General features: G+C 41.6%; 1 protein-coding gene across 7 annotated transcripts in view; it reads left to right on the forward strand.

Moving 5' to 3' along the window:
* Nucleotides 1–799: 799 nt before the first annotated feature.
* The window catches only part of tp53bp1 (tumor protein p53 binding protein, 1), a 36,239-nt gene continuing 22,675 nt past the window's right edge, over nucleotides 800–14,363 (forward strand). For 3 of the 7 annotated variants that reach the window (XM_033617852.2, XM_033617886.2, XM_033617875.2), the window contains exons 1-10: nucleotides 5,990–6,041; nucleotides 6,330–6,544; nucleotides 10,020–10,107; nucleotides 11,664–11,748; nucleotides 11,842–11,909; nucleotides 12,018–12,143; nucleotides 13,523–13,583; nucleotides 13,674–13,843; nucleotides 14,028–14,154; nucleotides 14,244–14,332. In XM_033617852.2, the coding sequence (XP_033473743.2) occupies nucleotides 6,365–6,544; nucleotides 10,020–10,107; nucleotides 11,664–11,748; nucleotides 11,842–11,909; nucleotides 12,018–12,143; nucleotides 13,523–13,583; nucleotides 13,674–13,843; nucleotides 14,028–14,154; nucleotides 14,244–14,332 (994 nt within the window). In that variant the 5' untranslated portion in view covers nucleotides 5,990–6,041; nucleotides 6,330–6,364. Of the gene's footprint in view, nucleotides 945–5,989; nucleotides 6,042–6,329; nucleotides 6,545–10,019; nucleotides 10,108–11,663; nucleotides 11,749–11,841; nucleotides 11,910–12,017; nucleotides 12,144–13,522; nucleotides 13,584–13,673; nucleotides 13,844–14,027; nucleotides 14,155–14,243; nucleotides 14,333–14,363 lie in introns of those variants that run through there. The other 4 variants (XM_033617896.2, XM_078173280.1, XM_033617914.2 and 1 more) reach the window with 4 other exon arrangements.

Raw genomic sequence — 14,363 nt, forward strand, 5'->3', positions numbered from 1 at the left:
ATTTCGACGACTTCTGATTGAGACCAAGCTGACTGCTTAGCCTCTGTGTCAGACTCCACCCTGCTTCTCCAAACTGGCAGTACGCAGACCACCATCTACTGTATATAATTAACTCTCTATGGATAAGTACCTGATACGACCCCACTTCAAAAAATCTGAACTGTCCCTTTAATGTGGCACCAACACACATCCACCTGAATATCTTTGTGCATGCTGTGTCAACATGTTAGCTGATGATGTTTCACAGCCACAGCTTAGTGGAAAATGGAATAAAATAACTTGAACAGACAAACACTGACTGAATAAGTGTTTAGAAACTTCTTTTTATTAGGTTTTGAATTTTGCAGACTACATGTTCACTTTCAAAGGAAGCACACATGATACTAATAAAATAATTTACCATGCCATGCATCTCTTCATCTCCCAGTTATAACTCCCACTACAATAAATATGGTGGATATGAATTATAAGTGAACTATTGCATCTGCAAAGTCTTCTGGTTATATTTAACCACAGCTTCAGTTTGACATTAGGAAATAATACAGACATGGAGCTGACAAACCTGAATTTACATTTCCTCTCTATTCTGTCTCATTCAAACACTGAAAGCACATTAAACTACCTCCTCTCTGCTTTATTTAAAAAGTTATTTCAAAGTAGCTCCTGGCATCCAAAAATAAAATTAATCTACATTTTTAAATGAATCTCATCCTGGTGATGATCCATGTGAAGCAGCAGTGTGTGAGTCCAGAGGAAATGAGCATGGCATCTACATTAAAAGATGCCTTTGCATCTTTACGTGCCATGCGTGTGTATTCCACACCCTGACTCTCAGCAAAACAGAGGCAAGGAAGGACTGAGCGATGTTGGACGCGTTATTATTGCAACCAACGGGACACTGAAACAAATTGGACGAACCGGGAGCTGACGTATTGAATCCGAAGGTAAAGCGCTTTATGTGTGTTTTTCTTTGCATTGCGGTGAAAATGTGAGAGGATGGAGGATGGTGATGTGTTAGAGGACGCGGAGCAGCATATGCTTCCAGTGTGCGTCTCAGCTGTCTGTCAGCTCCGGCAGAGGTGGCTAAGATGAGACATTTTGGGTAGTGGCTGCGCATTTCTTAATGTGGGTGTCAGCCCGACCTGCAGAAATGACGACGTAACGCTGAACTTTGCGGTGGCAGTCGGTGAAGCTGGCTGCACGAGGCTGATGCCCACCAGCATCCAGCCGGGCTGCAGATTGTGTTTCTTCATCTTTGTTTGGTGGAGCTGCGTATCAGGTCATTTAGCAGGATCAGGCATTGTTTCCAGCCACAGTGTCTCCACCTCAGTGTGCTCTTATCTAAATGCTGGTCACTAATATTCCTGCTGCTGCTGCTTGCCTGTAAATCAGAGCTGTGGTCAGGCCCATGGCTGCTGCTGTCTGGCAGGATGCACCTTCAGCTGACTGGGAGCAGAGAAAGACCCAAGGGTTTGAATCAGAGCTGAGCCTCTGTGAGCTGAAAGCTTTCAATTGGGGATTCTGCAGAAAACTGCAATCTCCACCTCCCTGAAGACTCACGCTGCTGTTTGGAGTTAGTCTGTAGTGAAAGAAAATGACCTTACCCTGCTTCATGGTGCTTAATCTATGGCATCATTTCTGTATCTATGATATGTCTCACAGGATTTTAAACATCAACTGTCCTTCTAAAATGGCAACTGTAGGTCTTTACTGGTGTGTTCAAAGCATTTGTGCTTGTAATGACTCTTGTTCCTGACTCTTGAGGAGGATGGCTGTGAGCTGAGGAGACAGCCCAGGTGTCAGTGTGACTTAGTTCAGCCAGGTTTGGGCTCATTGTGAAGACTTGCCGTGGAGCGACTCACTTTCCCAGCAGCAGCTTCAATCAGTGAAATGATTGCTGCTTTTCTCAGCCAGTACCTCTGTGATCTGCATTTGCATGGGCTGCGGTGTTACAGGAAATGTGGTGTCTCCATGGAAACTGAGGCTGTCAAATGATGATGACAAAGTGATGTTAATATTTGAGAGGAGGCCTGTTAATCTTCAAAAACTGAGAGCACCACAGCACTGTAAGCTCTCTACAAAATGCAGCTAATCTAGCGTGTGCTTGTTTGCAGTTTTAAAGCCTTAAAATCTACACAGCCACACTCACAGGTGCTGAGAGAGATACATATCTGTGATGCACGTTCATTACTCCTAAACCCCCATTAAGGTTCTACTTCTGTAAAGATGTTCCTTTAAAGTTTGATTAAAATATGAAATCTGGGGATGTGCAGGGGGAGCAGAGGTAACAGCAGGGAGAAAGAAGTCCATGAAGTCAAACTCGGTGAGTCTGAACCAGAGAGCTGAGGGGAGTGATGGTGAAAGTTAACCTATATCTCATTTTGCCGGAGTCCCCGAACACCTCGCAAGGACCTCTGAAGGTCTCAGAGATCCCACTGTGGGAAGCAATGCCCTAGATTTGTCTTTTTGGTATGATTTATCAGTGCAGAGTGCAAATCTTCATCATATATATCAGGTAAAACATCTTTATAATAAAAAATACAAGAAAATACTGATGGTCAAGAGGGTGTTCATTCTGTAGATGCAAAAGGACAAAACACTGTGAAAAAAGTTGATAGACCGACATGATGCAAATAAAAGACAATTAATGGTTATTTTGTTTGATTTATTTCAAGTGGGTTTTTTGCAAGTGTCAGGAGGCTTTAAACTGTGTATGAACATGATATGATAATTCAGCCAGGCAACTTTGTAGACTATAAACAGTGGTGTGTGGTAGTTACGACGGGCCCCAGTGCGCGCTATCGTGCACATATCGTCTTGTCACATGATCAGAGACTTGACACTGGGTAACATCAACATACCCAGCAATCATCACTGCATATCTGTAGGCCTATATGACAAAAATACCAAAGAAAATAATTGTTGATTTATAGAATATTTATGGATATAGAATAGGCATATATAGACCCTTTTAGAGCCGACGTCACAGTGACATCATGTTATCAGCTGGAGGTGCAGCTGCCTCTCCCCCACAGGGCTGTAGGCTCCATAGGAGTGTTAAAATGTGTTTGTCTTGTTGTGTTATTGGGAGCCAGAATAGAAGGAGTCATGGCTCAAAACCAGCCGCCACTGCCCGTCAACAAAAACAAAGACAACTATGGTTAAATGTGATAAGACCAAAGGACTGGACGGAGGCCATCATCAAAAATGCTCACATGTGCAGCGCACACTTCATATCAGGTTCGGGAAAAAGTATTTCCTGTTGTAGGGATGAATAAGGTTATGTGTATTAAGGGTTATCATGTCCACCTCATCAGAAACTGGGGAAGGATTAAGAGGAAGATTGGATTTCTCTGCAACGCTAACTTTTTAGCACATTAGCTAATGTTAGCTTCCATAGCAAAACAAACAAGTGTGGTCCTCCTTTGTAAGATTGGCTTCCTGTGACATCATCCATCCACTGAGTGAGAGCATACGAATCGGCCAGTCTGGTCCCGTTGGTCAGTGTTTACTTATTCAAGTAACACTGGCGGTCCCGGAGAGTGAGTGACCTGACATGGTGCGTTGGTAAATTCAGTCTGACGCTCTACACTAAAATGAGAGCCCTGTTGGTGGAAGAAACGCAGCGTTATATTTCTACATGAATGAACCAACGGTTAAGTTAATCACACATTCACTGCGCTCGGCGCTCTGCTGCTCCGTCTCCACAGACAGAGTGTCCAGAGTGCGCTCTGCCACTCTGAGAGTGCGCTGCTCTGGATAACCCAACGCTACATTCAGACAGCGTTCCCAATTTATCAACGCTCCAGTTTGTGTCAGAGTGCGCTCCCACACTCAGAGTGAGTGTTTCTGAATGCACCACTCACATCATCTTCCTCCATCGTCTAAAGCAAGACAACAGAACATGTTAGCTAGTGCTAGCTAATGTCTGTGGAGAACTGTTTTGTCTCCAGCTAAGCCCCGCCCACCAAAAACATCATATTGTAAAAGGGTCTATAGCAAATGGCACTTTTTTTAATGTAATGTAATTTCTTCTTAGAAAACAGCATATTTTCAAGGTGGCAATCAGGGCCCATTCTCCACCTAGCACATTGTTGGAGGGCCCACTCTCCCTATGGGCCCCCCAACTCATGGACCTTAGTGCAGCCACACTGCCTGCGCTGTCGATATTTACGCCCCTGCACAGGGGTGATTCAGTGTACGTCAGAGCAGGGGTGGCCAAACCTTTTTGATCATAGGCCATACTTTAAAATTTACACCTGTACTGTAAATATTGTTGTTATCTGTCTTTGTTTATCATTTTATATCAATATAGGACCTGTGTGTAATTGACAAGCAAGAGTGAAAACATTGAATTTCCCCTCAGGGGGATTAATAAAGTAAATAAACTAAACTAAACTAAACTAAAATAAAATAAAATAAAATAAACTATAGTCTGTTACTGTTGTGTATCACTGGGTGACACGCCTGTTTACATAATGTATCACTTAAAAAAAAGGAAGAAATGTCATCAGTACATGAGCTACAGTATGTAATGAGGAACATATATATAAAAGATATGATGGTAATATCAGGGGTCTATATGTGTGCATAAATATAAGCATATTCAGTAATCAGAATCAGAATCAGGATCAGAAATACTTTATTGAGCCCTGAGGGGAAATAATGATTCCTTACAGTCACTCCAATGTAAGGAATAGAGAATTATAAGAAGGAAGAATGAGAGTATGAAATAAAAGTGTGTAAATATAAAACAATAAATAAAATGAAGAAGAAAAGAAATGTGCATTATGCTACTGTGTTTAACACTAGTACTTAAATAGATTAAAATAAAGTATATATGGTCACTATAAGTGTGAAAATGTAACTACAATAAGAGTAGAATAAAACAATAGAATTAGAGTAATACAAGAACAGTTATGTACAGTTATTTACAGTGTATGTTGAACTAATAACAATATTAACTATTCAAGTGGTGAGAAATATTGCACAGTTGAATAATTGCACAGAATATATGGGCAAAGTATTGATATTATATTGATATAATATGAGATGAGAAATCGTTTGAAAATTTTGGCTATTGCAATATCGTTATTTCCACATTACTGAAGATTATTTATCAACAATCTCATTATGTTAAGTTTTGGGAAAGCAACAATAGTCAGCCCTACAATACTGTCACAATATTGATGCTGATTTGCTTAAAAATAAAATGACATTTGATTTTCTCCATGCCCTGCACACTGAGAGGTTTCAAGGAAAAAAAGTTCCCTGATTTTACCCAAAGCGTATCAGGCTACTTCTTGTTGTTTAAAGGAATGTTAGAAAATTCACTTCTAAGAGTAAAGATTAAAAAAATAATAATAAAGAAAATAAATAAACAGAAAACTTGGGTTGTGATGTAGAAAATGTTTCTTTGTGAATTAAAAAATGTATATTTAAAAAATTATTTAAAAAAATGTGATCACTGCTACTACTACTTTTTTGTTGTTTAATAACTTGGCTGATATAAGTAGCATTAAGGAAATTAAATTCTAAGAGAAAAATGAAAACAAACAAAAAACCTTAGGTAATGATGAAGAAAATGTATCTTTGTAAATTGAAAAAAATGCAAATAAAATAATCAAATTAAATTAGATATATTCAAGAGCGACATCATCAAAAAAAATAAAAAAAAATGCTAATAAAAAAATTACATTTAATCACTACCACTTTTTGGATGTGTAATAAACTGGGTGATTTAGTAAAATGTTAAACAAACAAACAAACAAAAAGCTTAGGTAGGGATATAGAAAATGTTTCTTTTTTAATAAAAAAAATGCAAATAAGATAATTGAATTTAATCATATATTATCATCTGTATTATCATGCAATAAATTATAAAATATTTAAAGTTAGAAAGATAGAAAAAGTTAACAGCTTCAAAAAATCCTGCAACCATAAAACTAACCAGCATTCTTATATGACGTCACCTGCAAACCGGACCAATCAAATCACTTCTGGTAACTTTTCCCGCGAGCGGTGGAGCAGAGCCGGAGTGGGTGTGTATGTTTTTGTTTTCTAACCGGTTAACTGATCGATTAGAGACACTAATCGATACTTTAATAACTTAGTAACTCATTAGTGAAGCTCCGCAGCTCCCGGTGTGTGTGTGAGAGTCTGTCCGGAGCACAGCGGCTCCTCAGCGGGCAGCAGCAACAGCGGCAGCACGCTTTGTTGTTGGGCGGAGCGTTAGCCGCTAGCCTTTAGCTAACATGCTAGGTCCAGGTAGCAAACAGCGGCTGTAGACTCACATGCCTGCCTCCGTTGTCTCACTGCTGCTCGGCTAGCTAACCACCCCGTCTCCTGTCCTCGGCCTGACCTCATGGATCCCGGCGGAAGTGAACTGGACTCCAGCCTGCCTCAGCCCGAGAACCCGTGTCTGATCGTGGAGGACTCTCAGCCGGACAGTGTCGCTCTGGAGGACGACCCCGAGAGCAGCTACCGAGCTCTGCTGGCCCGGCGCCTGTCCAGCCTGCAGCCCACCGCCCGCAGCCCCGTCCTGGTAAGCTGCAAACTCATCCTACTCCCCAAGTAACATAAGAAAACAGGTTCACCACGGCTATGAGAAAAACAACAGCACAATCACCTGCACCAGTGGAGGAAGTATTCAGATCCTTTCTTTAAGTAGAAGGATCGGTACCAAGGTGTAAAAATACATCAGTGACGTTACAAGTAAAAACCTTGCATCCAAATCTGAGCCAAGATAAAGTACATAAGTATAACCATCAAACTTTACTCCCACTATCAGAAGTTAAAGTTCTCAGTCTGCAGAAAGAAGCCCCAGTTAGGGACTGTTCTCCACTTATCAGAGGAAGGGGCTGCTGGGTGGGACTTTGTTGTTTATCAGTGTTTGTTTTGACCCTCCCTGAGGTTACAGATGTTTCTCTTTGAGTGACTGGCAGAACATACATGACCCTCATAACACAGATTAGTTATTAGATTTTTAAAACTTTCCCTTTGATGTTTGAAAATGAGAAGATGAAGATGAAATCCTGGAGCTGAACAACGCTGTGGTTTTGTCACTCTTGTCGAACATGTTGGTTAGTTCATGCATTTCATTTTAAATGAGACTTAGAATAAAGTGATTTTGATTAAGTATCACTATTTTAAGCACAGATCTGTTTATGGTTTTTTCATCTGATGGAAGCTTAGTTGCACATCGAAAATCTATTTGATGATTTATAGAGATGCACGGTATTGGTCTTTTTGCAGATATCTGATATGCCGATGTATATCATTGCTGATTACTGATATCGATATATCTGCTTTTTTCCCCAACCTAATTTCAGTGATCATCAAGTCTCTTCTGTAGTTGAATTAACATCATATTAAACAGATGGAGACATGAAATACAGTACTGTTCAATGTATGTAATATTCTTTTATTGTGCAAAATAATAAAAAGCATGTTGGCTGATTCTGACAGTTCATTTTAAAGCTGATATTGGCCGATACCGATGATGTGACGATATCGTGCATCCCTGATAATTTGTGTTTTTATAGTTTCTGGCTGTGATAAATGGTGTAATTTTGGCGAGTTTTAGAGAGGCCTGTGGGTTTGGATGGCCTGTTTTCAGTAGTATAAATAGAAAATACAGCCATTTCAACGTGCATGCCCCTCTCTTAAAGGGAAATTTCGGTTTATTTCAACCTGTCTCCTATTGTCCTAAATTTGTTTCAAGTGACTAGTGACATAAAAATGATAGTTTGCATGTTAGCCGTTAGCCTAGATACAGCCGGGGCGCATAGTAGCGTCAGACCTGTTAAAATGTAAGTGAACGGGCAACCTTCAAGTGCAAAGTTAGTCCACTAAACAAGCTTTTTTTCCACAAAGACTGCCTCATATCGTTAGGATAAATGTCAGAGAACATATAGAAAATGACATGTAAACGTGTTGTCTTACCTTACCGGTGTGCTGCTATGTTTGTTTACCATTTAGCTCTGCTTTCCAAAGCGCGGCCAAAATACATCTGGCGAGCTCTAGATAAAGCCCAGCTGGATACTACTCCAGGTGGAGGTGTCTCGTCCTCGGTCACATCCAGACCTTGAAAATAAGGCTGCAACCGATCCCATTCCTTGCAACAGAGGCATTCCTCTTCTGTGGGCACTGGGGCACAGCATTCACAGGTACACCACCAATCTCCAGAGCTACGCAGCCTTGCAGCAGCCATTCCTCCTCTCTCGTCCTCTACCTGTTGCGCCTCTCTCTCTCTCCTCCTCCGTTCTTCAATTTCATGAAGCTCTTCGTCAGTGTATTCTGGCTCAAATAAATAAGGGCGGCCATCAAACTCTGCAAAATCAAATTCCTCCTCCACAAAGTCGAAGTCTGGCAAAAAGTCAGCCATTATTCTATAAATCTTTCATAAAATAAATGAATGAACTTTTCAGGCTACTGTCCGGTTCTGACTTCCAGCTGTTGCTGCTTGTTCTTGCAATATTTCGGCCGCGCTTTGGAAAGCAGAGCTAAATGGTAAACAAACATGGCACCACACCGGTAAGGTAAGACAACACGTTTACATGTCGTTTTCTATATGTTCTCTGACATTTATCCTAACGATATGAGGCGGTCTTTGTGGAAAAAAAGCTTGTTTAGTGGACTAACTTTGCACTTGAAGGTTGCCCGTTCACTTACGTTTTAACAGGTCTGACGCTACTATGCGCCCCGACTGTATCTAGGCTAACGGCTAACATGCTAACTATTATTTTTATGTCACTAGTCACTTGAAACAAATTTAGGATGATAGGAGACAGGTTGAAATAAACCGAAATTTCCCTTTAAGCCAAAGTGAAAAACATAGGTCCCTCCCTAGTGTTTAAAAAACCAAAAACTGAAAATCTTTTAGCTGGGTAAATAATCACTAAGTTGTAGTCTCATAGCTGTGGAGAAAAAATGTACCATATTTTCTTCCAAACTTAAGTCGAGAGTAGGAGTGTAAAGTAGCATAAAACAGAAATACCCAAGTAAATTACAAATGCCCCTTACTGTTCCTAAAGTAGGATACTTGAGTAAAAGTACTTAGTTACAGGCAGCTTGTTAACAATCTGACATGGTTCACCACTGTGAACCAGGGCTGGGCGATATAACGATATATTTTAAAACAAGATATAAATGTAGACAAAACTGTTTATGTTAATATAGGGTCAAGCTGCATTACATGACACATACCAGTGTGCATCTCTCCTCTGTCACATTCTCCACACAGCTCCGCCCCCTCACTCACTCACAACTTCTCCAGCAACACTTTTTAGAGCCGTAGCCTGACGTGCACCTCCCGAGAAGAGGAAGCCTCTCGCGAGACGCAGAGAGACAGAGTTCACTGAGGACGAGTTTACAGACAGTTGTTGATGTTATATTGTTGCTGATCAGTCGCCAGTCCGTCACCAGACAAAGACAAGAATCACAAACAATTATTATATAAATTGAGGGATCCTAAGTCACATAACCTGCCTGTCTTCAGACTATGAGGACAAACATGAGATAGTTTCCTGTAGGTTCCTGCACACATGTAGATAAACATGCACATTCCTTACAGGGGGGCTCGAGGGGGGCTGGCAGCTCACATGACCTTATTGTGAGGTGGCAGTGCTCCTGCAGTGAGAGTCTTTGCTCTGCAGAGCCCCTCCCCCCTCTCGTGAGGAAGCAGAGAGGTCAAACTGTGACCTTTCAGTGACGAAATCTTTGTTAGTGTTGTGGTTGAGAACTTCAGCAGAGCAGGCTGGAGTTTAGTGACTGAGACGAAGCACTCACACTTCCCTTAAATCAGTGTGACCCTTCATCAGTCATTATCAGGCTCTAACAGGTTTGTTTAGTCGACAGACGTACCTGAACTTTTTCTCTTTTTGCTCACAGACACAACAAAGGGAACCTGACTAATGACATCATATTTGCTTTTCCTCCTTATTTTCTAAAGTTTGAATTAATTTGATTTGTTTTACATTTTTTTGCTTTGTGACAACAGTGATATTTTCTGTCTCCAGGAGCTGATATCCTCACCACTGGGAAGCAGATACTCTCAGAGTGACAGCCAATCAGAGAGCTCCCAGAACAACAACCAGGCTGAACCCGGTCAGTGCTTTTTTAATGACATGGATCAACATGTACTCGTATATAACGTAAAGGTCTTTACACACCCGAGGCGTGATGAATAATCTACAAGAAAAGGCGAAATACTCACTTATGAATAGAGTAATAACGTTTTTCATCTTGCTTATGACTGCATATCCTCCACGTTGTTGTTGTTCTGCACGACGTGATCAGTTTATGTTTCGGCGTGTCACGATAACTTCTTTTGTTCGATGATATGTCAAGAAATAATTGCAAAAAATGATGTTGTTGTTTTGAGACCATTTAATGCTGCTGATATAATGATAATTCAATAGCATAATAATGCAAGTACCACCTTTTAAAGAGCAGTGTAGTTTAAATTCTTAGGAATATTCAGACATTGGATTTAGAGTATGAAAAAAATTAACATATACGCGAAGGCTGTCAAGCGAGTAAAAAAAATAAACTTATACATGCTCTGTGATTAATTCATCTTAATTAATCGCATACATTATTTTTTGCTGTGAAAGTATTTAAAATTTTCAGTTTCAATGGATGTTGTCAGAAGAGTCGTAGTAAAGCTGCTGGATGTTGGAAACAGTTGTCCCCCTGTCCTCGACCACCCAAACTGGTCTGCAAGAGAGTCATTGAGTCAGTCACAGGTAGACTGACTCAGTCTGAACACCTGGTCCAGTGTGGCTTGACGAGGCTGACCTAGCTCAGACCTCCTGGTTCACTGCTAAATGTTTTGTGTTGAGGTGATATTTCAGACTGAAGTTCTCCGATGGTACAAAAATTCCTTCCTGCAGAACCTGCAGAGAACACTGCTCCTATCAACAGCTCCATCTGGCTGTTGCTTAAATGTAAATGTTCCACACGGGGCAGAGCAGTGTCGTCTCGTCTGCCTCCATCATGTGACAAAGACACTGTCGCCTTCAATGACGCACCGGGTCAAAGGGCACCACGGAACGTGATTAATCAGTTTAATTTTTTTAAGGCATTATTTTTTTTTCTGTGGTTTATTAACACATTATTTTGACAGCCCTAAAGTATACGTATATTTATTTTAATTATATTTAATATTTTATTTTATATTTAATTACCACCTGTTAATAAATACAATAAAGTATATGTATATATATATATATATATATATATATATAAAAAAGGTATCGTATCTTAAAACAAGTAGCCCAAAATGACTCATTTGAGACTTAATACTCAATTTGGCCAATAAAAAACAAACAAGTGATGCCTCTTGCGACTAATAGACAAGCTTAGCTAAATTATAGGAATACTGAAGTTACTTTCTTAATCAGTGTGCTGCAGTCGGCTCCTGGGGATGGACGGCCCGTTAGCTATAATCAGTGTAATTACCGTGACGGGCCTGTCGATGCTTTTAGTCAGGGTGCAGAAGCTCAGAAAAATCAACCTTGTTCTGGAAAAAAGTCACGTCCCTTTTTCAGAGTGGATGTTTCTAAAAAATATATTGGCATATGATTTAATGCCCCCTGTGTGTGAGGGCCTTCATCCTGTGGTGAACAGAAACAGTAAATAATCCTGTTTTCTTTATTCAGGCGTTCTCATGGCGGCTGACCCCAGCTCAGCGTTCCAGGAGGAAAGTCAGGTCATAAACATCTGCTCTCCTCCCAACAAGAAAAAGTAGGTGATGATTGAACATTTTCACTGATGATGATGATGATGATGATGCTTCGCGTCAGATGGTGACACAATGTTTTCATTCTGTTCATGCAGATGTGCAGCTGAAGACACTGAGATGGACTCTGGAGCTGATTCCACCACACACTGTGTTCAGTCTGAGGGTGGGAGCAGAGTAACGTCCTGTATCATACCTTTATAGGATTATATATCTCCGTGTGTGTGAGTGACGTCTGTGTGTGTGTGTGTGTGTGTGTGTGTGTGTGTTTCAGGGGGAACCTCTCAGTTCGGTTTTCTGGAGCTCTCTCAGAGTCAGGATCTGCGTGGTGAAGCAGAGAACAGTCAGGAGGAAGAAGACATCAGACCTCAGCCAGACAGCGAGAGACGCACCAAATTAGGTATTAACACTTTTATTTATAGACACTGATTTTCTTTGTGCTCCTTTTGTATGTTGTGGTTATTAAGGCCTCTTCTCTCCTTTGAATTGATGCAGAGACCATGACCTGAACATCTCAAATGATACCACCTGTAAAAGGCTGCAGTCAGGCCGGGCTCCTGGGTGATTTAAGAAACTCAGTTTGAATCTGCTGACGGGTGACAAATAAAAGGAAAATCCTCAATAAATGAGAAACTCAACAAATGCAGATACTTACAGGTCACCTACAGGTCACTGAATCATCCGAGCTACTTTTTAAATCTCCTGTGGTGGGTCATATTTAAACATGTTGTCAAAACTTCACACCTGTGTTGTCCATGACCGTGTCCTGCAGGCTGTCCCGTTTATACAGACATTGTGTCAGTGCTGTTGCTACCTCTGTTGCTGCATTAAAGGCGAGACAACTCTCACCCCCCATTCTGTGAACGTACCTTTTATACAGAATGACGAGGTGGCATAACTGTATGAAATTCCGGTTTGGGCTCCGTTGTTTGGAGCATTTCGTCCCCAAAGAGAAAGGTTGGGAAACCAAAAAGTTGGTTGTTAGCTGGAACTTTAATTATAAGCTTCAACGTTATTAGTTCACAGGCTTAATAACGTTAGCGTGGCGTATTTGTGGGTGAGTCTTGTGAGTTATAATGGAGCTCAATTTTGTACTTCTGTTAAGTTATTTTTAATGTTTTCACCATTAAGCTGTGTTTTAAGTGTTATTTAAATGAAACAGACTTTACTGTTCTTTATAGAAACCCCACCATCAACTAGCGTTTTGGAGGTGAGATTGCTGAGCGACACAGACACACAACTGCACAAGTATAAACGCACACTTTAGCGTAGCCTCGTGCGTAGGCTACAGCGTGGGCTCTGTGTAGAGCTTACGGCCAACTGGAAACCAGCTTTTAGAGGGATGGTGCTCAGAGTTCAAAGACTTGGAGAAACCTCAACAAGGAGCTCTAAAGTGGTATTTTCTTTTGTTTGTCACTCGTCTACAGGTTGGTGCATATTAGTTGCATTTGCACTTTGCTGTCTGGCTCTCTGCTCGCTGTTTAATCAGCTCGAGATGCATTAATTAATTATAAAGAGGGCTGCAATGACGATTGTCGAGGCAGCACATTTTTACCTGCTTCAGGAGTACTACTAATAGCATACCATGCACTGTGATGCTGCTGGTGAAATGTATACAGTGTGTGTATGTGTGTGTGTGTGTGTGTGTGTGTGTGTCAGGAGTGAAATAAATTCCTAATCCTGCTGGACGCAGCATGACAGCTAGTTCATTATTTAGTACCTGATCAGAGGAGTATTCATACTGACATGGTTTAAAGAGTCAATGTAACGTCTTCTCAGCAGCAGCGGAGCAGAACATGAGCTCCAGGACTTCTGAGAGTCAGGACAACAAAGCAGTGAGGTACGACTCCACGTGGTGTTTAAATCCTACGTTCATCAGAGGTCACGTACCAATGTGGGATGAGCAGCATTTTCTTCTTTCCTCCTCCAGATCTGAGGTGAGCTCCAGCAGCTCATTGGAGTCTCCGGGTCAGTCGGGGAGGCAGCTGAGCGTCCACGCTCTGCTGCACTCACAGAGCCTCCAGGCCTCTGGAGAGAAGGACCAGCAGGACTGCCAGATCCTGTCCTCACAGGAGGACATGTTTGATGCTGACAAGACAGGTACATCCATGCACATGCCGGCCTGTGTGGTGTTTTAAAGGTTGCAGGTAACAGGAGAGTGTCGCTCTCAGCTCAGGGTGTCGATTCGTTCTGTTTTACAGCCACACAGGAAGTGATTTATACCAGCTGGACATTGGACTGCCGTCTTTTCCTCCCTCATGTTATCTCTTTGTGCTGCTCGCAGGTGCTGCAGTGGACAGCACAGTGTCAGAGCCGGAACAGCAGGGTCACCCCACCCCGACGCCGGCTCACACCCTGCGACTGCTGCATCTGTCTGGACAGGGAACACTGGTGCAGGAAAGTCTGTCCCAGTAAGTCACAACAGTGCTGTCATATGAAGTTCACCTCTCCACACACGAGCAGAACAGAGACAATAACCTGAAACTCTCCTTTCTTCCAGGAGCTCTGTTGACTATGTCGCCCCGACCCAGGACAACTTTAGCCACACCCCTTTAATAGTCCCCAACTCACCGACCGAGAACGAAGACGGTGACTGATTTAATCTCCTTTTATGAATCTG

Source organism: Epinephelus lanceolatus, chromosome 2 (genome assembly GCF_041903045.1).
Source record: "Epinephelus lanceolatus isolate andai-2023 chromosome 2, ASM4190304v1, whole genome shotgun sequence".
NCBI lineage: Eukaryota > Metazoa > Chordata > Actinopteri > Perciformes > Serranidae > Epinephelus > Epinephelus lanceolatus.